At 45.6% G+C, this 25,470-nt stretch overlaps 1 protein-coding gene and 1 long non-coding RNA gene across 5 annotated transcripts in view; one reads left to right on the top strand and one right to left on the bottom strand.

Annotated features, from left to right (window-relative positions):
- LOC138299149 (uncharacterized) overlaps positions 1–25,470 on the top strand; it is a 166,999-nt gene that overhangs the window by 38,173 nt on the left and 103,356 nt on the right. Inside the window, exon 2 of the long non-coding RNA XR_011204713.1 lies at positions 12,152–12,251. This is a non-coding gene — a long non-coding RNA (uncharacterized lncRNA). The remainder of the gene's footprint in view (positions 1–12,151; positions 12,252–25,470) is intronic.
- LOC138299148 (N-acetyllactosaminide alpha-1,3-galactosyltransferase-like) overlaps positions 1,810–25,470 on the bottom strand; it is a 58,224-nt gene continuing 34,563 nt past the window's right edge. For 2 of the 4 annotated variants that reach the window (XM_069237212.1, XM_069237213.1), the window contains 3 exons: positions 20,821–20,933; positions 15,783–15,920; positions 1,810–3,750 (listed from right to left, as the gene is read on the bottom strand). In XM_069237212.1, coding sequence (XP_069093313.1) covers positions 3,066–3,750; positions 15,783–15,920; positions 20,821–20,915 — 918 coding nt within the window. In that variant the 5' untranslated portion in view covers positions 20,916–20,933 and the 3' untranslated portion in view covers positions 1,810–3,065. Of the gene's footprint in view, positions 3,751–15,782; positions 15,921–20,820; positions 20,937–25,470 lie in introns of all 4 variants that reach the window. The other 2 variants (XM_069237210.1, XM_069237211.1) reach the window with 1 other exon arrangement.

Here is a 25,470-nt window from a genome sequence, read left to right as displayed (position 1 = left end):
CCCAGACAGGCATTGATGCAGCATGATGGAGAAGTGGCTGCCTTATGAGGATGTGTTGTTTGTGTGCAGGGTGGTGTGGGTTCCTGCACATGTCTGTGTAATGTTATCTTAGTTGCCATTTTATTGTGTGCTGTAAGATGCAGCACATATGTGTTTTGGCAGTGGGACATGGCAGTTGTGAAGTGTTTCTGCAAGAAACACCGCCATGACGTTACCCCAGAAATGGTATTGACTTACTTCCTAGTCTCTGATGTCTCAGTTGTGTGGGTAAGGTAGGTTTGACTGTCTGCAAGAGGTGTTGTGATGACACAGGCACAGTAATTAGACATCCCTTCCATCCCATGTGCTGCATATGTACCTGTTGGTATATAGCCCTGGTGATTGACGTTTGTCCAGGTTGTGTATGTGTTGTAGTGCATGGCACGACCAAGGCGTGTGTACATGTGTCGCTTATGTTTGAATGGTGCAACTTGATTCATGGGCAATGTGTTCCGCTGCACTCCTTTCACATGCATTGAGTATGTCCTATGTGCCTCTCCCTTCTGGCATTAGTAAAATTGTCAATTCTTTCCCACATTCAACTTTTACCCTGCATTCGTGGTGGTTGTTGGAAGTCTCCGCTGTCCTTGTATTCCTGGGACCAGCTCTTACGGGATGACCGCTGCAACGATCTCCTCCATCTCATCTAGGTCCTCCTGTGGTGCTGGACTTCCACCTCCAGTTTGCAGTGCTGCCTTTCTGATCCTGGCCATTTTACACTTAGTTCTTCGCTTACAATCATGCCAACATTTCTTGCACTCGGTGACAGTTCGCTTCACCTCTGCCACACTGTTTATTTTGTCCACTATTTGCTGCCATTTCGCCTCTCTCTTACCAACCGGCAATTTGGAGGTGACGAATAGCTTGTGTTGGTGCTCAGTCAGCTCTATCACAAGGATCTCATGCTCCTCCTCACTAAACCGACACTTGCGCCTTTTCTTTTCCTTCCCCTGGGACTTCTATGTGTCCTCCTGGTTGGTTCCTGGGTGTATGGGGTCACCCTGGGGTCTCACCTGGCCTGCTGCTTCCATCTTCTCTCTGCTTTGCCACCTTTCCTGCTTTAGCATCTAAAGTTGACGCAAATGTGGGGTTAAAATGGTCCATACCAGTTTGCAATATGTTTACGTGCCACCAAGCGGGTTAGAGTCAGTTTTGCTGCATTTACTTCGATTTGCCTTGCGACAGGGCGCAATGGTCTACGTCAAATTTTTTTACTCTAACCATTTTTTTGCGCCATTGTGAGTCATAGTATAAATATGACGCCAGGATGGTGCTAAAAAAAATGGCGCAAGGCAGAGCTAAACATTTTGCGTCAAAAAGTATAAATATGGGCCTTGGTTCCCAGTAAAGAGAAGGTTGCGGAATTATTACTTTGAAGCACCCACATCCTTGGCTACAAATAACACCATTTTTTACAACTGTCATTCAAAGTATTCACAATAAAGAACAAGGGGCAACCCAGTGTTCGTGGGAACCTGAGCAATATTGTACTAGACAGAAACAATGGTTCCCTCTGATTTCCTTATAAGAAAAGTAAATCTTTTAATTAAGAGGCCAAAGTGATTAATCATTGAGTCTTCATCAGGACAAACAGATGGTAGTATCTTCTAAACATGGTAGCTAATGGCTTATGTTTATTCAGAGTAAGTTTCAGACAAATCAGAAGTGAATAAAAAATCCTATTTCTTTAGAGCATCCATTTGGAAAGGATGAAAAGAGTCCTGCTTCTAACTTGCAAGATGCTGTCACTCATTATCAGAGACTGAAACATTAACTTATCAAGTTTATTGGCTGAACATTGATGTTTAAAACATTGAATGTACAAAAGCTGAGGTCTGAACTGATACTATGATCTGCACTCCAAGAAGAATTGTTATTCACAGTCAGTATTACCTTTTACCTTTACTGTTTAGCTGTGCACACTAACATTGTCTCACTGGACAACTATTATATTGTATTTATTCGATCAAATATATATTTAATTGAACTTCATTCAATATAAGTCCTACTTCATAAACATTTTTTATTTAGCATCTGTTTCTTGGGGGATAGCAATTCTGGCCCCTCACTTAAAGGATTTAGGCCCGTATTTATACTTTTTTAGCACTGGATTTGCGTCATTTTTTCATGCAAAAGCGGCGCAAAGTTACAAAGTACAATTGTATTTTGTAAGTTTGCACCGCTTTTGCGTCAAAAAGTGGAGAAAATTCGGCGCTAAAAAAGTATAAATATGGGCCTTAATTTTCCCACACAAAGGCCCAGTTTTAAGAAGCTGTAGCGCCACATTAGCATCATTTTTTTTTTTTACGCTAATGTGGTGCTAGGCTTCAAAAATCGCGGCACCATATTTACAAAGTGCAGCAATGCATGCATTGTGCCACTTTGTAACCCCTGGCGCCACATCATGCCTGTGCCAGGCATAATGTATGCAAAAGGGGGGCGTTCCCCCCTTAGGGGTGCCGAAAAAATGGTGTAAAGAAATCTAAAAGATTTCATTGCATCATTTTTTGTGGCATTTTTAAGGCCTGTTCAGAGCAGGCATTAAAAGGGGGCACACCATTAGTTACAATGGGCCCCTTTGTACTGTTCAGAGTTAGCACCAAAATTTGGGCGCTAACCTTGAACAGTACCATCAATAGCGTCAAAAGATTTTTACGCTATTGCCCCCTACCCTGCGCCATGGTGCGCTGTATTCTAAATACAGCGCTCACATGTAGGGGTAGAGGGGCGTGAGGAAAGTGGCACTGGACTGGGCGCAGTGCCACATTTCTTAAATCTAGTTAAATATAGTTAAGACTCCATAGCTAAATATGGACAAAAACGTCATGGTTGGTTTAGTATGGGACCCTTGGAGGACTCATGGATCAACCTATTACAGTGCATTCAATGGACCCTCTAGATCGTCATCTCCAAACACGGCTGACCCTAGTACTTAATATCCTATTCCAATGCTAGTGCAACTAAAACAATAGGAATGATGCGGCTGTGGTGACTTCACATAAATTATTAATACTATATTGTGAGGGTCAAGCTGGATTTTCACGCAGATTTCTGTAGTCTTTGGGCATCCAGCGCAAAGTGGGGTATTTGACATTCCGCCATCCATCCCAGTTGTACTCAGGTGACAGGACCTTGGTGGGCTTTGTGTGCAACAGGTAATGATTGAGATGACTCTCTTCCTGAAAGATTGCCTCAATCCCTTTCTCTTTGTCCCTCCAGATGCCCTCTAGGCAGGCTTTTGCCAGCTTTAAGATCTCAGGGACTGTCCCTGCAAAGGTGGCTGCGTGGTAGTAGTAGTCACTCTTGCTGGGGTCAACATAAGCAGCAGAGGCAGGATTGGTTTCAAACGATTGCATGAATTTGGGCCAGAGGTAGTGGTAGGAGTGGATCTGGGCCACCAAGTCACTCAAAGTTTCAACGCCGTAGTGAGAAGTGAACTCTTGGTCTACATCCATGCAGAAAAGAAAGTTAACTTCCGTCTTAGCACGTGGGACCACCAACTCAATGATATCTCTCATGCGCATCATACTAATCTCTTGCCAGCGGTCATGCTTCTGGACTTTAGTCACCACCATAGACCTGTTGGGCAGCAAATGGATTTTGGGAACCAGGGAGAGGTTGTCTACCATCACATAGTAGACAACAGAATATCCTGGCATGAAGTAAAGCTCTGCAGTTTCCAGAAAGTGCCCAAGATATCTTGGGATGTACCTGGATAGGAGAGATAAGAGCAATAATTAATTGAGGGCTAACCAACAAAGGTGACAGAAAGAGAGAAAAAATGTGGTGCGAGGAGATAAACTATTAAGAGATCTTGCCCAATCACATATTTGCCTGACACCCACCCATGCACCTATCTTCAGCATCTATCCAAATCTCTTGGCATAACCCTCCCAATCACAAGGTTCCACTATGTTTGCATGAAGTGTGGCCACAGCTCTGCCAGTACATCCCACACCACCTGCTATGTGCCTGACCAGACCATCTGTGTCGCTACCCATGATGATGCAGGTGGTTGTTCAAGGTCAAGGATTACGACCCACATAGCACACCTGAAAAAAAAATGGTTATGTTAACCAATACCTGGGTACTAGGTCAGAGTTCAATTTATGTAAAGTCAAAGCCAAGAATGCAGGTGGAGGACTCATACTGGTCCAGCATTCTTGTGGTTCTTCCTCACACCTATCCTGAAATGGGAATACTATCCTCCTTGCCAGCCCCTCCTACCTCCCAGGACTACTTATGGAGGCTTCTCCCAGTGAGTAGCCCTTGACCTCCTGATCTTGTGCACCGCTTCCCCCATTGCTGCTGCCTCAGCCGCTTAGCTCCACGAGGCTGTGCTTCGGTCACAGCCCAAAAGGCCCCCTGTTTGGTCCTGCTGTCGGGTGACCGCTAGCTGGGCACACTTTTTCACTGCATGCTGCCACTTTGTTTTGGATCTGATTACTGATATTCTTATCCTGATTAAGTTGAAGTCTATGTTGGCTTCTTTTGTGTTTCTTGACATCTGTTGTGTTATTTGGTAGTCACTTTGGTATCCCTGATTGGATCTAGCCCTCTCCGCCCCGCCTGCTCCCTTCATTTTCCCGCTCCCTCAGGTTCCCGTTCCCCGCCTTCCTGCCAGCCCCTCCTGTCTCCCAGGACTACTTATGGAGGCCACTACATGGGTGCGTCGCTGACACGCCAGTCTGCACCGGCACATGCCTGGACCACGCCCAGAGCCAGGAATCCTGGTTCTCCCGACATCCACCACTACTCCACAAGTAGAGCTCACAGCCCCCAATGCCAGACCCTGCAACAAGAACTACTGCCGCACTTCTTCCCGCTCCACAGTAGGCCCCTTTACCTGCCACCACTGCCAGTTCACCTGCAACACCAACTTACCAGCACACCCTACCTCCACCACTCTTTCGGCAACGGCTACTCCCCGCCAACTCGACTGCCTCCTACTCAACATCCGCTCCCTCTGCAAGCATGCAACTGAGATATGGGACACCATCACCATCCTCGCCCCCAACATCACCCTCCTCACAGAGACCTAGCTCAATGCCGCCTCTCCACCTGACGGCCACAGCCACACCGGATGGACAACGACACACTGATCATGCAATATCTCAACTGCCAGCTCAGTGTAGACAGTAAAACCACCATCAAAGTACCCTTATCTACACACTCCCTAAGCCCCCACACAGCTTCTGTGATGCCCCCCAAGCCATCAACACTGAACACTACATCTTCCTCGAGGACCTCAATTTCCACCTTGATGACTCCAACAATGCCAACAATACCACCAACCTTCTAGACAGCATGAACATCATCAGCCTAAATCAGATAGTCACTGACCCAAAACACATTGCGGGACACACGCAAGACCCCATCTTCACAGCCAGCAACATAGTCAAATACAGCCACACCACAGAGCTCACCTTGACAGACCTCACCATCGCCCACTTCACCTACACTAGGCGGCCTACACTACAGCACCCACTCGCACCACCAGACCGCTAAGCATCTCTCATCACAGCTGGAGCAAGGTATCTGAGAGTCAGTGGACCAATGCTCTCAACTCCTCTCTCCCAGACATCACATAAAACAACAAACAAGCCGCCAAAAACTTCACCACCTGGATATTTGAAACCACCAACAAAGTCGCCCCCAGCAAAACCTACAGATCCAACAGACCCTCCAATGAGGCCAGCTGGTACACCCTGGAACTCAGAACCATGAAATGCAACTGCAAACAACAGGAAAAGAGATGGTGCACCACCAAGGATCCCACCGACCGAACCACCTTGAAGAACTCACTCAGCCAGTACCACAAATTCCTGAAAGACACCAGAAGGCACGCTTTAGCCATCCACATCCAAGCCAGCTCCAACCACTGCAAAGACCTCTTCAGCATTGTCAAGGAGTTTTCCGACTCATCAGCAACTGAAAACAGCACCTCCCCCTTCCACGACCTATGCAACTCCCTTGCCGACTATTTCCACTACAAGATGTCCACCATCTACAGAAACTTCACGTCCCAAACCACCACTGCAAAACCCTCAGCCTTCTACTTCTAAACCCCCCCCCGGCACCTCCACCAACAACAGGATCACCAGATGGAACTAGCTCACCACTCAAAACACCTCCAACATCATGCGCTCCATCCACTCAGAATCCCCCCCAACCCTTGTCCACAACACATGTTCAACCTTGCCAACAGCACCATCTGCAGCAAACTCATCATAGCTGGAGCAAGGTATCTGAGAGCCAGTGGACCAATGCTCTCAACTCCTCTCTTCCAGACATCACATAAAACAACAAACAAGCCGGAAAAGAGATGGTCCACCACCAAGGATCCCACCGACCGAACCACCTTGAAGAACTCACTCAGCCAGTACCGCAAATTCCTGAAAGACACCAGAAGGCACGCTTTAGCCATCCACATCCAAACTAGCTCCAACCACTGCAAAGACCTCTTCAGCATTGTCAAGGAGTTTTCCAACCCATCAGCAACTGAAAACAGCCCCTCCCCCTTCCACGACCTATGCAACTCCATTGCCGCCTATTTCCACGACAAGATGTCCACCATCTACAGAAACTTCACGTCCCAAACCACCACTGCAAAACCCTCAGCCTTCTACTTCTAAACCCCCCCAGCACCCCCACCAACAACAGGATCACCAGATGGAACTAGCTCACCACTCAAAACACCACCGACATCATGCACTCCATCCACTCAGAATCCCCCAATGACCCTTGTCCACAACACATGTTCAACCTTGCCAACAGCACCATCTGGAGCAAACTCACTGGCATCCTCAACATGTCCATCACCTCAGCCACCTACCTGTATGACTGTAAACACACCAGAATCAAACCCTCTGCCAACCCCAACAAACTCAAAAATTTCCATCCAATCGCCCTGCTTCCCTTCCCAGCGTAAGTACTCGAGAACGCTGTCAAACCAACGACTCACATTCCTAGCATACCTGGAGGACAATGAGCTTCAGGACACAGCCCAATCTGGATTCCATTCCAACCACAGCACCGAAACCTCCCTAATCGCCACCATGGATGATATCAGAACTCTCCTGGATCAAGAAGATTCTGCTGCCCTGATCTTCCTTGACCTCTCAGCAGCCTTGGACACCATCTCCCACCACACCCTACTTAAGAGGCTCCACCAGATCAGCATCAGGACTCACATCACACCTCTGGAAAAGAATTCATATCATACAGAACTCAGCAGCCAGATTCATCTTGAACCTCCCAAGATGGACACATATCACTTCCCCCATTTGAGGAACCTCCACTGGCTCCCCATACACAAATGATGCCAATTCAAGCTGCTAACACACGCCTATAAAGCCCTGCACAACCAAGGACCAGAACCACTGTCTGAGCTTCCACTGTCCCGCTAGACTCCTCTCCTTCCCTCACGCACACCCCCTGCATCTGCTGCAGCAATAGTGGAGGCTGTTCCTTCTCCTACATCGCTGCAAAATGCTGGAAAAGCCTCCCCGTCCGCCTCAGGACTTTCCCCTCCCTCCAGGAATTCAGAAGGGGACTCAAGACCTGACTCTTCCACTAAAGCCCTGCGCAGCAGATCCCAGCACCTGGATACCCTCACGGGTGATAAGTGCACTCCACAAATCCTGATTGACCGATTGATTGATCCACACTCTAAATTCAAGGAAGCTCCAGTGCTTCAGCTCCATTCCGTGTTGACTGGAAATGGGTGTGTTATTTGCTGCATCCAGTAAATACTGTCACTGAGGGTGGGATGTTTACCTTGTGCGATAAAATTCCCCTAGTCATCATTTTGCAGGGAAAAGGGAGGCATAACTTGCACAATCCGTTTTTACAACATTGATTTCCACACATCTCCTTTTTCCTGGGACATTTTCAACTGGTAAAGTTCATTAGGTTTTTTTATTTGCAAAATATTTCAAGGGGAAAATAGTGTCTCTTTGCTCTTATTATGGGAATAAGACTGAGCATTTAGGGTGGCAGCAACACCGAGTGTGGGAGACTGAGTCAACCACACACCATCTGGAAGCTGTCGGCCTAACTCCTGTGTAGCCCGCAATACCTCACCCACCCCAATCAGGGTATCAGTGATCTGTGGCAACCTAAACCTGACACTCTGACTCCTCAGGGAAGTCTTGGAAACAGATCATACTCCTTTTGCTCAGTTACTCAGTGACTCACACATGTCAAGGCAAGACAAGAGATGCAAACTGGATTTCCATATATTTATTGAAGCATTTGCATCTTAGTGTAAAAAGCATGAGCTGCGATAAGGCAGATGAAACATAATACAGTGATCATCATTACAACGAGTGTGGGAAAGATGGACAACCCCACCATTCTGTATTGTTCTAGAAAGTCTAGTGATTCCTGCCTAACCTCTGTGTTTGAGAGCATAGAGGTGGTAACCAATCTGCCTGTTCTGATCTAAGGGAGGAACCCCGACCCCATACCTGAATTGGATTACAGGGGTGCACCTGTTGTTTGGATGGCACTGCTCTCGTGAAGCTGAAAGGTCAGCATCAGGATCAGCAAAGCTGGCAGCAGTACGTCCCAGGATGTCCATGACTAGAATGCCCTCTGCCCTCCTTAGGCCTATGTGTTGTTTATATGATAAACCCTACACAGTTTGTGGGAGTAGGCCTGATGTCATGATGCGTCTAGAGCAGTGGTTCTCAACCTTTTGACTTCTGTGGACCCCCATTTTATCAGTACTGGAGCCCGGGGACCCCCACTGAATCATTATTGGAACCCGAGGACCCCCACTGAGTCATTTCTGATAACTGGGACCTAATATTATTATATTTTTTAAGCAGTCGCGGCCCCCTTGAGGAGGCTTCACAGACCCCCAGGGGTCCCAGGCCCACAGGTTGGGAACCACTGGTCTAGAGAATAGTAACGGGCTCCTGAGCCGGAAATCCAAGCTGGCATATCATGTACCAATTGCAACAGCCTTGGAGAAGGCACAGAATGCATGTTGTGCTAAAGGCTGATAAAAATGTGCAGTAAGAAATTGTCTTCCTAGAAGGAGGCAGCTGATTAAAAATATAAAACAATGCACTAAAAAACAGGCTCTGCTAAATATTATGACAATGACCAAAATGTAGGCGTGTGTTTAAAGGTGCAGGCTGTGAAACTAGCTAAAACCTTGGTCTCAACAATAGTGGCGATACGTTACTTATCACACAGCTCAGAATTCTGATCCCTTTAGCATGCCCTTGAAGAGATTTCATAGTATGACGTACAGACCATGATCATGAGTTTAGCGGTTTTTAGCTGTTCAGATAGTGGTGCTTCTAAGGGTCAAAAGTATTGTGTAAAGTTCTTTTGGTATCCAGACACACCAAGAATAGCTTTCACAAGAGTGTAGAGTTTAGGGTTTCAAGTGTTTCCAACTGACCTCCACTGTGTGTGGCTTTAATTTGCCTTCTTCTTGGTTAACTTCCCTCAGAACCACCTAAAAACAGTAAAGATGGCCCTGTAATCCCCTGGAGCTCTTTGCCCAAGTATTGCCAACATGAGAACCTTTTGGGATCTGCCAATCCACACTGTTCAGATCTTTATTACAACTGATCTCTCAGGTATTGGAAGATTGCTTTGACTCTGAACTCAAACAACCTTGTGTGGCATGTGCTGTAATAGTCTCATGTCTTCGTCCTTTTCTATATGAACAACACTACTTCAGAGATTCCCTCTATCTTTCTTATTGTACCCCCTCTTCATGGTGCCCTTAATAACATCCGTATGCAGACAAGTTACTATTAAACTCAGCTTTTGCTAATGATGTAGCACTTTATACTGCAGTAGCCCATGCCTTCCCAGCGACCAAATCACTTATTTTCAATTTTTGGGTCTAAGCAGGTAGCAAGTTAAACAAAAGCAGATAAGGCACACATAGGCCCTCATTTTAACTTTGGCGGTAAAAACGCCTACCGCAGCGGCGACGGCCGCAAAAAGAACGTCGCCGCGGCTATCAGCCGTCCGCCATATTATGACCACAGCTGGATTTCCGCCACAAGAATGGCGGAAATCCAGCTGTGGCCATCCCGGCGGATGGCGGTAAGGTGGCGCTGCTACCACCAGCAGCGCCACGCCAGTAGACAGCCGCCAGACGTATTATGAAAAATAATACGGCTTGGCGGTGTTCTGCTTGCGGGCGCTGCTGGTGGTAGACGCTGCTGGATCCAGGTAAGTCAGGTCTTCGACAGGGGAGGGGAGTGGGGGTTGTTGTGTGTGTGTGTGGGGGGGGTGTGAATGTATGTGCGTGAATGCAGGTGTGTGTTGAGTGTTGAATGTGTGTGTGCATGTATGGAATTGTGAGTGCGTGTATGTTGTGAAATGTGAATGCGTGTCTGCATGTATGTTTGGAAGTGTGTGCGGATGTTTGTGTGATTGGATGTATGCATGCATGTATGTATGTGTGAATGAGTGTGTGCATGCGTGTGTGTGTGGGGGGGAGGGGCGTGGATGTAGGGGGGAAGAGGGTAACTGGAGAGATGGGGGGGACTGGAGGGGTAGTGGGGGAGACCCCTATCAGTGACAGGGAAAGAATTCCCTGTCACTGACATGGCCTACCGCCATGGTTTTCGTGGCATTACGAACACCACAAAAACCATGGCAGTAGGCAGGGTCATAATCCCGCAGGCGGAACAATGGCGGCCGCCGGGCTGGAGATGAACATCTCCAGCCTGGCGGCTGTTACCGCCGTGGCGGTCGGAGTTGTACTAATGTCATAATGTGGCGGTAAGTACCGCCAGGCTGTTGGCGGTACTTACCACCACATTATCGCCGACCGTCGGGGTCGTAATGACCCCCATAGTGTCATACAGGGTTCTTACCTTAGAATATTCCATATGTGATGTCCATGGAGGATATTTTGCTGTTAATCTCACAACCATATTCGCAACCTTCTTGGAGGCATACTAGAGGGCAGTCCTAAGTGGATGGAGACCCTCAGAAATTAGGAACATCTGCTGCAGGCTTAATTGGTCGGATCAATAATGGTCCTTCCAAAAAGGCTTGATAGTTTTACGTGTTGGAAGTCTCTGTGTTATTGTTTTTATTTCCTGTTTCAATTTCACTTCGGGCATAGGGCACAAAAACCCAAGCAGGCTATACAGGTCCAGCAGCTTCACTTGGATCAAGGAAGTTGGGTCCTGAGAGGTGATGATGGACCCTCCCAGAGGCTGGAACATGAGGGAGTGGCTCTGGATTGGGGGGGGGGGTGATTTTTCCATGTTCCATATTTCCATTAAATTTGTCTCAATGCTTAAATTACCGTTGTTTTCTTTCTCTGTAAGTATATTTTAAGAGAAAATTATCTTTATTTGAGGTTACATATTGAGATTGCTTCCTATTCGCTTCTGCCAGTGTTGTCTTACATTTTGCGACTCACCAGCAGCAGTTCCAGAGATCTTCAGTCATACAGTATGCAGAGTTTGGTTTCTGTTTGCCATAGAGTGTCTTTGTTAGTTTTTCATCAACAGTGTTTAACACATTTGGTCACATCTCTACCCAATTACAGTTACTTACCTCACAGTTCTTTAAATATCTTGAACTGAAGCATTTTGTTTCAGTAAACCCAATGCACAAACTCAGAACCAGACTCCGTCCATTGATTTCTTTGTTTGGGATCAATTACCGATATCTCAGAGTTTTAAGCTTGGTATTCAATAATGGGGAAGTAGTTGGTCCAGAGTGAAACTATACCCATCGACTCAAAGCTTGTCTTTGATTCCGCGATAGAGAAACATAAGATTGCCATAGCTACAAGCTATAAGACACAAAAATAAAAATGTATATTTGATTTTTTATTTACTCCTCAAAAAGTTGCTAAATGGGTCAGTGGATCTACTAGATCTGGGTGTCACTGGTGTGGTGCCAGTAAAGCAACCAGCCCGCACGTGACTGCTGCCTGCTGTTTGAGAAATGATTATTGGTGTCTCAATCTGGATAAGTAATTACTATTCTTTTTATCCTGTGTGTATTCCTCTAGGCAAAATAATTACTGGAACGATGCTGCACTGATGTGTTTTTCCATCCTGGATAGCAGATTCATTGTTGCTAAACACTAAAATCATACTGCTTTTGTCAGGCTGCAGGAGGTTCTCTACACCTTCCAAATGGAATGTCAAGTGGTGGAAGATCACCTGGTTAGAGAGATCCCTACGTCTCACCTGAGAAAGAGATTGTGGGTAAGTTGACCAGGAGGAAGATAAGAGAATGGTAAGTCTTGGACTGGTGGCCCAGGTGTTTACGTGTGACAATAATTCATGCACATTGTAGACCAATAGCAGACCGCTACTGTGAGATCAGGGATGGGTTTTTTGGAGGCAAGATTTCATAGTTCATATCTGTGTACAATCCAAGGGTTTACGGTTTGAGGCAGAGAACTCATGAAAAGCATCATCGCCTGGGGCTGCAAACCATAGCAAGCTTCATGGGCCTGTGTTGGGCTCAACACATGCCCATGAATCTTGCTTTGGTTCATGGTCCGCGGCCATGAAGATTGCTGTAGGTTTGCAAAACCTACAATACGATTCAGAAACACTAAAAGAAATTAAGAAGAACAAAGTGGGCCTGGCCAACGGGAGTTAGGGGCACAGCCTCCACTGTGCAATGCCAAATGCTGTGTGCAGTGGAGGTGGGCCACTGCCAACTCTGACGGGTTGAGCTCTGGGCTTGGCTGGTTGGCTCACACACCAAATGCAATGCTCAAGGCCTCAGCCTTGATTTGACAGGTTACAACTGTCTTAAATAGTCCTACAGATGAGATTGCATGCCAGATTACCCTTAGCACGATGAAAGAACTGACATGAATTGTATTGTATATGCACTGTATATGACAAATCCCCACATAATTTATCATTCATACATTTTCATGTTTAGTTTTCTGCTGGTATGTCGAGTTGACCACAGTGCAGGGATTTCAATGTTCATGCAGATCTGACATGGGGGGGGGTAAAAATAATCTGATTTGCTAATAACTTTGGCATCAATTGTCAGATTTACACAAAATTATAGATACCAGAATTATGTTTGATTTGTAAACTGTACATGCATCTGGCTGTTGGTTGCATGGGAGGTTGGGCACTTATGACAAACCGTAGTTGCACAACTCCATAGTGGTTAGTCGCAAGGTGGGTGTGCGTTGGCTAGACCTGAGGCCTGTCTTTGCAGTCCACTTCCAATACATCACTCAAAAAAGTTGGTAGACAACAACATGACACATCAGCATAATCATTCACCACCTACCACATATTTCCACACAACCACCAGTGGAACAGTGTTACCTTTACAAACCACAATTAATAAGAGGTTATGGTTAGCTGTGATCATAGCTCCTAAAAACTCTTAAACCCACTGGCACAACCACAGTGAAAGATCAGTTATGGTTATCAAATAAAAACAAAAAACATCCTTAAATTACCAAGTTATGGATACCTAAGCAAACCACAGCTCACATACCTGCCATACCACCCATACCAAAGCACAGTGGCCCTCGTTGATGGGGATTTAGCATATGTAGTCACCTTGCTGCCCTGCCCTACGCCAAAGTGAAAAGGGCAGGAATGCACTGTATTTATGCAATATGGTGCATTCCTGTACTTTCCCCCTCTGCTACCGCAGTTTCGGCAGCCTAGCGCCAACGCAGGAACCCTTGCACCAAGGTGCAAGGGAGCCTGTGTTGTCGGCAGGATTGTTTTTGTGCAGGAAGGGAAAACCTTCCTGCACAAAAACAATCCCGAGAGGAGTTTTCCTGTTTCTGTGTGTGCTGAAGAATGCAGCACACAAGGAAAGAGGAGAAAATGAGGAGACAAAGTTATTTCTCCTCGTTATGTTCACCTCGGGAGGCATAAAGTTTTGGTGCATTCCCAAGTTTACATGGTTTTGTAAATCTGGGGAAGTGTCAGAACCCATGGCTGTTGCATAGGAAAACCCACCGCAACGCCCATGGAACGCCTCCTGAGTGCAGAGTAAGACAATGCAGCGATCAGTTCTGCCTTGCTTCACTCTAGATCTATGAGGCCATTCAAAGCCACGCAAAGTGGCTCTGCGTGGGCTCATAGATATGATTTTGCATTATGTGCTGCCGGAGTCATAAAAAGTGGCTCTCTGGCAGTGCAAGGGGCTCATAAATATGCCCTAATATTTCAAACAATAAATATGAGTACTTCATTCCACATGTTTACATTTCAGCTCATACACTAAGAGGTCATACTGCATCCGTAGGCGAGTCATTCATGTTTTGGTAAGGTATTTTGTTGTTATGTCACTATTGAGATCACTTATGTCGTTTGTGAGGTCATCTGTCACAGCAAGGGTGCAGTCATTGTTTATCCTGGTGTAGAGTTTCCCTCTGCATTGTGTGGGATGTAGTGACTCCCGATGTGGTTACTTGAGATGTGTTTGCATAAATCCTCTGAAATGCCAGCCACCTCCATAAAATGAGCAATAGATTGGTTTGGGTCCAATAAATCTCACAAACTCCACTTGTGAAGGATTTCTCCCACCTCAGTGAGAAATAGGGGCACTGACAAGCGAATACCTCCATTTTTATTCTATTAACAAACCCCTTCTATCCTTTACCCCCCAACCTACCCAGCATTCGTAAAGGTCCCGATGATAAAGGTCATTCTTAGGCAGAACGAAAAGACATTGTATGGAAGTGAACTGGGAATCCCAGGAAACTGAGGAGATATTTAGCCATCTGACAGGAATCCCTGTCTTTGAGGCTTTTTGCAGCAACTGTGGGTAGCCGCGGACTCTCTCATGCCTCAGGTGGACTAGTGCACACAATGGCGGGGGCAACTGCTGAACACTCTCTGCCCAGATTTTAAGCTGAAGCACAGTACGTCCCAATGGTAGTTTCAAAGAAAACATCGGCAGCTCTGGTGCACTGGGATAAGAAAGGAGGTGCATCAAAGGTCAAAAGTGTGGAGAAGTGTGGCTCAATGGTTAGAGCGGCGGACCCTGATGCAAAAATCTGGTCTAGGACCATGGTTCAATTCCTGCCTCGGCGGGTCTTGGGCTCAATTTACTCGGACCTGATAATTCTCGCATCAGTGCCTAATCTAATTCATATGTCCCACTCTGTAACTCTGGGCAATAGCTTGCTTAATTATTCTAATAGTTATGAATATTGAAAGGGCATCATGCTGGACAAATATGGCCTTTTAGTCATATTTGTCCAGCAGTCCACGCATTACCACCAGTTAGTGGTAATGAGTGGACTTCAGCAGAGAGAGGTAGTTGAGGAAATAATCTGAGAGTACACAACTTTAGAACTTTCCACCGCTGGGCTGAGTCCCTTTTTTTGATAAGCAGCTGGGTACTATGGTCTAAACTCAATCTGAGGAGGATGAAAAAATTGTGCTATGATTTTAGATTTGGGAGCTGTGAAGAAATCTGTATAAACTCCATGGCTGAGAGTAATATAGCACACACCTATTCCTACCCCATGCCTGCCCAGCTGGCCCTGTAACAGAGCTGTCCACCTATATCCACGGACAAGTGCACAGGTCGCACCCATCTGCCTGCAGATCTGGCCAAAACACCTACCCATGCATCTGGCACTGCTGTGCACCGGTCTTCACAAAATACCTGGGCACCTAACCCAAATGCATACATGTGCACTTGGTCCTCAGGCCTGCCTACTGTCTGGCCCAAACACTCACCAGTGCACCTGAAGAGGTGTTTACAACTAGCAGAATTGTAACACTTACTTGCCCACCGCAAAGACAGACAATCCGATAACTGTCCCCTGAGCCCGATGCAACTCATCTTCTCGCGTCCGGTTAAAGCTCCCATGCCACACAATGGGGGCGCCCCAGGAAGTCACACTAGGCTCATTTGGGTAGTAGCTGCGAAGGAAGCGAGAGAGAAGAAGAGAAAAGCAAGAGGTCAGACTAATGTCAAATTCCTGTAGTGACATCACAGTTTGAAACTTGGCTTCTGTAGTGTTATCACCCTGTGATGCTACAAACCTGTAATGAACTCATAATTAGGTCAATAGAGTAAAATAATTTTCTAGTTAATGCCCCTTTCCTACACCAGCTTGTCTGTGTGTTTGCACAGTTTGATACTGGGTTCTGGCATAACATCACAGTCTAACATCTGCTTCGGGCACAACATCCTAGTCTGCTATCTGGTTCTTGGAGTGGTGCCTTGCATGGCGGTCACAGGAAGTAACAAGCATTTGCAATGCAATGGGTCTTGCGTTTGCTCGGTTAGAGCTATTAGCGTTGTAAATTCCTAACTGGACTTTTACTTTTTATTTTCAGTTTGTGTGGCAAGAAAACAGTTGACATAAGCACGCCGATTGAAAGGGCCATGGCCGCCATGAGAGTGAGCGTGAAAGAGACACAAAAGGAAAAAGAAGTTCGCTCGCAGTCAAAGTTATCGGCAAAAGTGCAATTATCCATGTAACAGGGTTGATGGCCAAGGTGGTAACTAAACTGCCCCAAGGAGGGACAAACGTAAAGCATTCCAATGATAACAAAGGATCTTTGAAAGGCAAGCCCATGAACGAGTGATAGTGATGGGCATGGTTAAAAGCCCAGATACATACCAACACGTCGGAAAAGCAGCGCTTGCGCACTCCTATGCTCGACCTAAAAATCAATGATGCCCCGGTCTAGCGGTGGACAGGACAACTTGTCTAGGGCTTCCGACCTCAGAGCCACCAGATGTTCCTCGGACTCTAAATGAGGCTTAAGAATTGCAAATTTAGAGGAGCCGAAGTCAGTTTATGGTGGAGCTCAAGCTTTGCCAAACTCTAAATGTGGTCTCTATATCAGCAGTTCTTTAGCTGAGGACCCCCACTGAGTAATTACTGGAAGCCGAGGGCTCCCAGCCTAAGCAATTGCTATGATTTAAACCTCAAAACAATACTTAAAAAATAAAAACAAGTATACACTAAACAAATGCATAAAAATTTAAATATTTTGTTTAATTAACAAAGAAATAGAAAAAAATCAATTTTTTAATCTTACTTCTTTAATTGCATATACTTTATTAATTTAAATGTATTCATTTTAATACTATTTAACTTTGTAAAACAGTTGCGGACCCCCTGAGTAGGCCCCATGAACCCTTAGTGGTCTTTGGACCACAGGCAAAGAACCCCGGCTCTGTATGTTTCTAGTGGAAACAAATTGTCAGTATTCCACGTTTCCCTGGAAATGTTTGATGATTTTTTAAATTATGCAGTGTACATTAGTTCAGAAATTACGTTCAAATTGATTGGCTTAGAAACAAATAAATGCAATAATTATGTTATTTAACGCACAGATGCAGGCAGGCAGACAGAGGAAAGTGCTCTCACAGGGAGGGAGCTGCTTTGGCAGCTCCCTCTCTGACAGCAATGCTGGCTCCCACAGGAGGTGGGGAGCTAGATGGGACCGTGGGGACCTTCAGACTTACCCCATGGTTTCCAACATTGAGACTGGAGGCCCTGGGGGGCACCCAGGTCACATGCTGGGGCCCCGGGGCATGGGGTCCCCGGGCCCGAGGTTGGCCTTGGGGAGGGGGAGCCAGACAGATCCCCTCCACAAAAAAAAAAAAAAAAAAAAAAAAAGAACTAGGCCGTGCCCCGGGGGATGCGGTCCCGGAGCCAACATCGGCCTGAGGCAGCTGGCTCCCCCCCCCCCAAAAAAAATGAAATGTTTAGGCCGTGCCCCGGGGATGGGGTCCCCAGGGCCAAGATCTGCCTAGGGAGGGGGGCAGCAGGGCCATCCTCCACCCAAAAAAAAAAAAATGTTTTGGCCAGGCCCTGGGGGATGGGATCCCCCGGACTGAGATCGGCCTGGGGGGTAGAGGGGGGGGGAACGCAGCCCCCCTCCAAAAAATTAAATATTTACACTGGGCCCTGGGGGATGGCGTCCCCTTGGCCGATATCAGCCTCAGGAGGGGGGGGGCATGCGGGGTTTGGATTGTTATAGGGGTTGGCAGCAGCACTAATTATAACTTGTGTCCCCACCATGCGCTGCTTGCGACCTCAGATATAAATAATGCATATATTTTTTATTTTGATTTTTATTTAGTCATAATATGGCTATAACAAAATAAAAAAACATATGTTAAAGAGACATCCTATTTGCATGCCTTTTCGTGCCCTTTTCCTTTTTTCTTAAGATTCTAAATTGTTTTTGAATAAATATATGAGTTGCCATAGGTTCTTGCATTTTGATGTATTTTTCCCTGCCTTTGGAACTCCTATTGATAGCAGGGGGCACCCTTCTCTTTACACTGTATGACCTCACGTGACATCACTCATGACATTATCTATGACATCATTTATGCAGGGGCGACTCCTCCACAATGGCGGAGGACCGTTGCTCCACTGGCTAAGAGCCACCGCTGTAAAATAAAACGATATTTCATTATCGCTTTATTTTACAGCTGCTGGCTCAGTCAGTGCAGGGAAGGGAGGGGCTGGGCCATGAGAGGTAGGAGGGAGGAAGAGGAGTGGAGTGCATTAAGTGCGCATGTCAGTTTGGCATGCCGTATTAGCTTCTTTGCTTCAGAAGATGGGCTACCTGTAAAGTTTTCACCACAGAATAAAGTCTGCAGGTAGTATGATCTTTATCACCTCCAGGCCTTGTTTATTTTAAGCAAATAGTGTCTTTTTGACAAGTGCTGCATAGAGTGTACACTATTCATAGTACATACTTTTTAACACTCAGTGGTGTATTTCTCATTAGAGTGTCACTGCCTACGAACAGTCTGGTACAGAGCAAGCTCTTTCCATAGAGTAAACACTGCTTACAGTACCCACTTTTCTACTCTTATCAACTTAATTTTTCAATGTAGGCTCAGTGACTTGGAGGGGTTTGATACGAATAAAAGCTCTCCTTAGTAGGACAATAATTTTGCAACAGACGTTCAGTATTTTGAGGAACTTGGCTGTCTCTGAACATTTGTAAACATACTGAACACTGTGTGCAATGAGGGTTTCCAATATATCTTTGAATGATTATTAATGTGAACTATGCTACCTGTGAAGTGTATGGTATAGGATCTATGTTGCACATAATGGTTGTTTTCTTCTTCTAATAGAGTTGTATCTGTGATGGCACTGATGATGCGTGATATTCTTCTGAGCTATTTTGTACTTACTGTCGGGGTTCCAATGACACTGTAATTTACAGAGCAATATGCAGGAAAACAAAGCTTGAATGATGTCGCCAGTGATGTCATCAGTGATGTCATTTGCGATGTCACAAACTGTCATGAGTGATGTCATATGTGAAGTCATAAGCAGTGCATAGCGGGGCACACGTTATAGTTAGTGCTGCTAACTATAACTGCTGAAACTGCTGAATTTCTGTGTTTTAGTTCAAAATGTTAACGTTGTAGGTGAGTAAAATCACCTGACAATAACATTTCTTTAACCTTTAATAGATATATATATATATACACACACATGTTACTTTACCCTTTGTTTTTTCCAGTGAATGTATACATATATATATATATATATATATATATATATATATATATATATATATATATATATATATTCACACACAGTGCATGCCTACTTAGACATGGAGAAGAGATGTAATTTTACATGTGTAATTGTACATGGAACTATGCTTCCTGTTATACGCAGATACATTAATTGGAGGAGGGTAAAATTATACTTAGCCAAACAATACATAAGCACATTAATATAGGGGAGGAAAAATACAGCTTTGTATACTTAGCTTTGTTTGTCAGATCATATATATACACACATATATACATACACACACATAGAAATATGTAGATTTGTTTAAAATATCTGAATACATGATAATACTCTTGCGGGTGCCTTCCTAAAAATCAGATTTACATACCGTGAGATATATTTGTTTTGGTAGAAACAAGCAGAAAGTCATATACACACTCCTCCACCTACATATTTTTTAAACAAAATGTATTTATTATGTACGATCTTATACAGATATATGTCATGCAAATACATACATTTATTGTTATATGCAGATTCAATATATATTTTTTCAATATTATGTCCTCTTTTGCTATACCTAAAATAAAATATGTATTTACATGTGTACAGGCATAGCCACACATCTACCTTGGGAACATTTCTGCACTCTAGCTAGAGTTATAATACAGGTAAAGGGCGGCACTGGATTTGAGAGAAGGGTCAGCATGTGGAACCGGATATCGCCCCCTTCCCCTCTGTCATCTGTGGCGAGGGTCTGGTCTTGAACATATACATTTTGGTTATGGGATAATTCATGGATTTGAGATGTCAGTGAGCTGTTGGGAGTGTCCAGCTTAAATCAGTAGTGCCTAGGAGAAGTGAAGGTTCACATAACTGACATTCCCAAGACAGGCCGATGCCACATCAGATGAGGGCCATATTTACAAGAGAGTGGCGCATCACTAGTGATACGCCACTTTTCTTGCGGCCTCCTTGTGTACCCTAACGCATACATTATGCATTTATTATGTATGATGTGGCGCAAAGGGTTTACAAGGTGGCGCAAACCTAGTTTGTGCCACCTTGTAAATATGGCGGTATGGTAGTGGCCCGTTAGCGTCACATTTGCGGCAAAAATTTTGCAGCACATGTGGTGCTAAGGGGTGCAAGGGCCTTGCAAATCTGCCCAGAAATAAGCTGTGATCGGAAGGGGTGGAGCACCACATATGAAGCTCACTCTGTTCTAGTCTTTTCTTCCTTTCAGAGGCACAGAGGTCAGTCTCCCTCTTTCACTCTAGGCTGAACCACCTTCAAGATAAAATACTTACATTGGGCGACACAGGTGACAAATGTAGAAAAATGCAGGGACGAAGCAGATGAGGCAGAGCAGCAGGATCTTTTTCTTACGGGAATGGGGAAGCATCTCACACTGATAGACGATCTACTGGAGAAAGAAAAATAGATTTTGCTGTAGGGCAACATCTTCAGTACCATTATTATTAACACTGGAGTGCCACCTTCAAAGGGGAGGGGCTGCACTCAGCTGATATGGTGACCTCACAATCCATGGCGGCCATCTTGAATTGGATGATGGTGCTCTGGAAAAGAATATGTAATGGAAGATCGAGTGAGGGATGCTTTTGATCCATCTGTGTTCTGCACAAGTAGGAGTCACTCCAGTAAACTGATGAGTAGTGCTTTTTAGAGGGAGGAAGCCAGTTTTTCAAAGTTTTATGATGATCTCGATTCCATTGCACTGAGCACCAAAACAACCAATGCCAGAACGTAGTCGTATGAGCTGATTTTTGCTCAGCCATCTCACCACGATACACACGATACATCGCAACCAGATATCCACTGTGGAGGATAAAAGGTGTATAGGAGATTTCCAAGGACAGCCTTTCTTGTACCTTCTTGTTTAAGTAATTACACACGTCTACCACGATCAATATTTCAAAATTCATTGTACAATCACGGATTATTAAAATGACAGGAATTTATAACTGTAAGTGAAAAAATGAATAAGTATTATACTAACTTCTAACATAAAATGCAGATGTCATAGCTTGCGAATTAAAAGGAGAAACTTAAAATATCACATACATTCTTGGTGTATGGAATACCGCTGAGGTCAACGGCGGCAATTCAGTTAATATTTAAGGGCTCACATAGACAGAAACAACAATAACATTCAGAAGTTTTGTGCCAAAAAACATTTACAGAAAATCGTAGCCTACAAATAAATTCATGAAAAAGCTTTGTATTATGTGGTGGTGTATTTTACTTACGTTTATGTTATTGTGTACATAGTTGTAAAGGTATGTGCATTCCATTGCTTTCTTTGCTGATCTGTTACCTTTAATTTATTCTTTTACCAACATTCTGTAGAACTCACAGGAGGTTTTGAGAACTTGCAAGAGAAAATCATTCTTGGTAGTCCTCGGACCTGCTGGGAGTCCTTGTTTACTCTGACGCGGTGACCATGTGCTTAGCAGGTGGAGAACACAAACATATACATTTGGAACTTCATGTAGTGTTTTATATAGCTGTGATGTGTTGCCCTGGGAACAAAGAGCTGCTATTTATTTAACACGTAAGCTGTTTATAACTGAGTGCACCATCCGCACAATATGTAAATTAAGGTCTGCCAGGTCATTCACTTGTGGCTGATGCGTACTGCGGCCTCCTTCATTCAAATAAACAGCTGTGGGCAGGGTCATCTCTTTTTGAAAAGTCTGGATGTGTAATAGGCAGAGGTGTATTCCTGTGCACAAGGCCAAAACTGGGCTCTCAGGGGTAAATGCAGGTGCTCAAACCCAGTGGCTTCGGTGACCCTCCACAGTGGAGGTTCATCGAGCTGCAGTCCAGTGGCAGGCAAAGTAAAAAATCACAACGACTTTCGGCTCAAATTCCAAAGCTCTTAATCATGGCTATGCAGATGAGATTCGTGGTTGCTGAGCAGAGGTTCCTCCTTGGGACGGATCTTTTTTTATCTTTTTTGGAGGGGTATAGGGCACTTGCTCTGAAGCGCTTAAAAACTATGCAAAAAGATTTTAAGCCCATCTTTTGTTTTATCAGCAGCCAGTGAAGTGCTTTCAAAGTGCTGGGGGAAGATGATCTTCTTGGCCTGTTTAATGCCAATTTTGCAGCTGCTGCTTGACCTTGTTCGACAGTTTTAAAATCGGAGCAATAAGGGGGTAGGGAGACCGCTTGACCACGATCGGACAGGTAAGAGCACGTCCAGTTCAGCACCGTGTCACTGACTCCATTCATAGCTAGTCCTGCCACTTATGCCTTGTGGTTCAGCGTGCCAATGCTTGTTTAGTTGTTGATAGCGCTTTGAACCAGTGCCAGTTCCTGGGTGACGAATCCTGCAGCAATGCACTCCTCATTTCGAAAGGAGAGCTTGAGTTAACAGAAGTATCCAGTCTGGTGTGGGAGCTTGAGGGGGCATTTTTCCATGAGTCCTAGTTCAGTTGATGCCATGGGTATGCCCCTGTGCCCGCAAAGATCTCCTTTCTCACCAGACTCCAGTTACTGCACGGTGCCCACCTACACCGCAGTGTGGGTACCTCTAGGAACAGCCAGACAGGAGCTGGGTAGAATACACATATAGGCCGCGCCCTCCACAACGTGCCAACTGCACATCCAGCCTGTGGGGAGGGGCGATTATCGGAAATCAAAAGATGCAGACTGTCCGAAGCCTTGTGGCATTCATGCAAAATATCAGCCAGCATTTACCATATGGGCAACCATGACGGAAACAAGTAGCTGAGAATAAAAGGCTATAATTATGAATTTATTGTTGCAAGGGTGTTGAAAACATTGTAAGGAAATTATATTGAAGAGCAGATCGTGAAATATTTTTACACACAGAAACTGGTGGGGGGGGGGGGGGTCACTGAGTTGATCATTCCCGTCATCTGTATGACCACCAGGCCTCAAGTACGAATCATGGCAGGGCCTAGTCGGCCATCCATCCTTCCAAAGTCGATACCTCAAGCACATGTATTAAAAGTAATACCCCATGTTACTTACAGTGATGTGAAACATCACACCAGCGGTGGCATGCACTGCTCCGGCGCCTTTGCATTCATTAGTGTAGAAAATGCAAAAATCAGTACGCAAAACTAACTGTTACAGAGAGATGCGAAATAAATGTTCTGGCCCGATACATAGTGATCCTATGAAATGACTAATATTCACACTGCGAATGTATATGTGTGTAAACATACTTTACACATACTTAATTATAAGTCTATGTCTATGCACAAATGCTGTGGCTGGCTTTTATGCGCTATTGACGAAGCCTTCCGTTTGACATATGCCTTGTAGGCGCTGCAACCCGCCTGGCACCACTTCCTTCCCTTGTAATGGGAGTGCTATGTCTAGGTAGCAACGGCAACAAACAAGCATTGACAAAACCAAAAGACACTGGCACATTGCAAGCCAGAAATACTGGCTTGCCAAGGCCTGTTTTAAATGTGGACAGCACTGCTCCTTCATGCACACACTTGTGTTTTGGTAAATACACTTTTGGGTCTGGGCTAACAGTGCTTCTGCCTGCTAGACTTATTGCTTACAGTATAAACAGATTGGGCTTTGGGTCAGTTCCCCTCCAATCATTAGTTCTTCAGGCATTGGCACCCACATCTCAGAAGAGGCCGGAGGAGTGTTTCTTTCTCGCTGGGATGTTATTTGGTATAGCATCTCCCTGCCTCATGAGGGGTGCCCGTCTTACAGTATCTCCCCCCACCTGAAGTTATTTGGTATAGCATCTCCCTGCCTCATGAGGGGTGCTTGCCTTACTGCTGCACGCGCTCTGCCGCCACACATGTTCAGTTATTTATCTCATACATGCGATTGCTGCAGGTCTGCAGTACCCGTGATTGGTAACAGACCAGACACTACAAACAAGCGCCTTTTGTGTAGTGACAGTTTCCTTACTGTTTTCTTGGCTGCCTCCGTGTTTTGATAACATTTCCGGGTGGTATCACGTGCTCTTCCCGCAGCCTGCCTTCCCAAGGGATGGGCACACATACCTGCGGCAGGTGTGTCACCTGGGATAACAGAAGATACCTGGCCCCCTCTCTGCTCGTCTCGCCCCCTCCTGGTGGACCATGACCAGGCGGGTCGCTCTCTTAACATCCTTTCAACTCCGCAGCTTGTCTCAGTAACTCAGCGGGACAGACTGCACAGATAACAGACAGACCCCGCCCGGCCTTCTGGGTCACCCACCCGGCCTTCTGCTGTGAAGCAATGAACGCTGGCCTTGATGTACGAAACCCTGGACACACATCAGGATGTGCAGGGATACACCCTGTGATGTGACCAAGTGATATTGATAGCATTTATAAAGCGCCTGGCTGCCCAACATAGGCTTCCAAGCGCTAGCAGACAGAAGAAATCAGAAGGAATTAGAAGATCTTACGCCTCTGGGAGGAGGAAACAAGATGTCTTAAAAAGATTGGTCCCGAGTTGGAAAAGTGACACGAAGGGCAGGATTTAAGGAAAGTGGTGATACACCCAGTGCAGTGCAACTCATGGGTGTAGGAAGTGTGGGGGACGCAGGGGGATATGTCCCTACCCCAGATTTTGGAGTGGGAGGGATGGGGGGGGGGGGGGGGGGGAACAAGGGTTGGGAGGGACACATACGAATTTCCCCTTCTCTTCTGTGATTCGCAGGGCCATTAGCATGTGAAAGCGCTAATTATACTGTCCCTGCACTTGACCTGTGACCTGCCTCCAGAACACTCGCCCTCTGCCCTTAAACTGTAAACTACGCATCTGTATAGCGCACTACTCACCCATTAGGGTCTCAAGGCGCGCGCTGTACGCATACCGCTGTGGAACCCCTCCTGGCTTTTCCCTGTGAAGCACCCACTCCTGGGCAACCCCGAAGGTAAAGCCAGGCATCCAAGCCTGTCAGGGCCATTGTGGAGATTAAGCAAGATATTGCCCAGAGTTACAGAGTGGGA

The sequence above is a fragment of the Pleurodeles waltl genome, chromosome 6, assembly GCF_031143425.1.
Source record: "Pleurodeles waltl isolate 20211129_DDA chromosome 6, aPleWal1.hap1.20221129, whole genome shotgun sequence".
NCBI lineage: Eukaryota > Metazoa > Chordata > Amphibia > Caudata > Salamandridae > Pleurodeles > Pleurodeles waltl.
The sequence above is the reverse complement of the archived record's forward strand: the minus strand, read 5'-3'. Positions and strand labels throughout refer to the sequence as shown.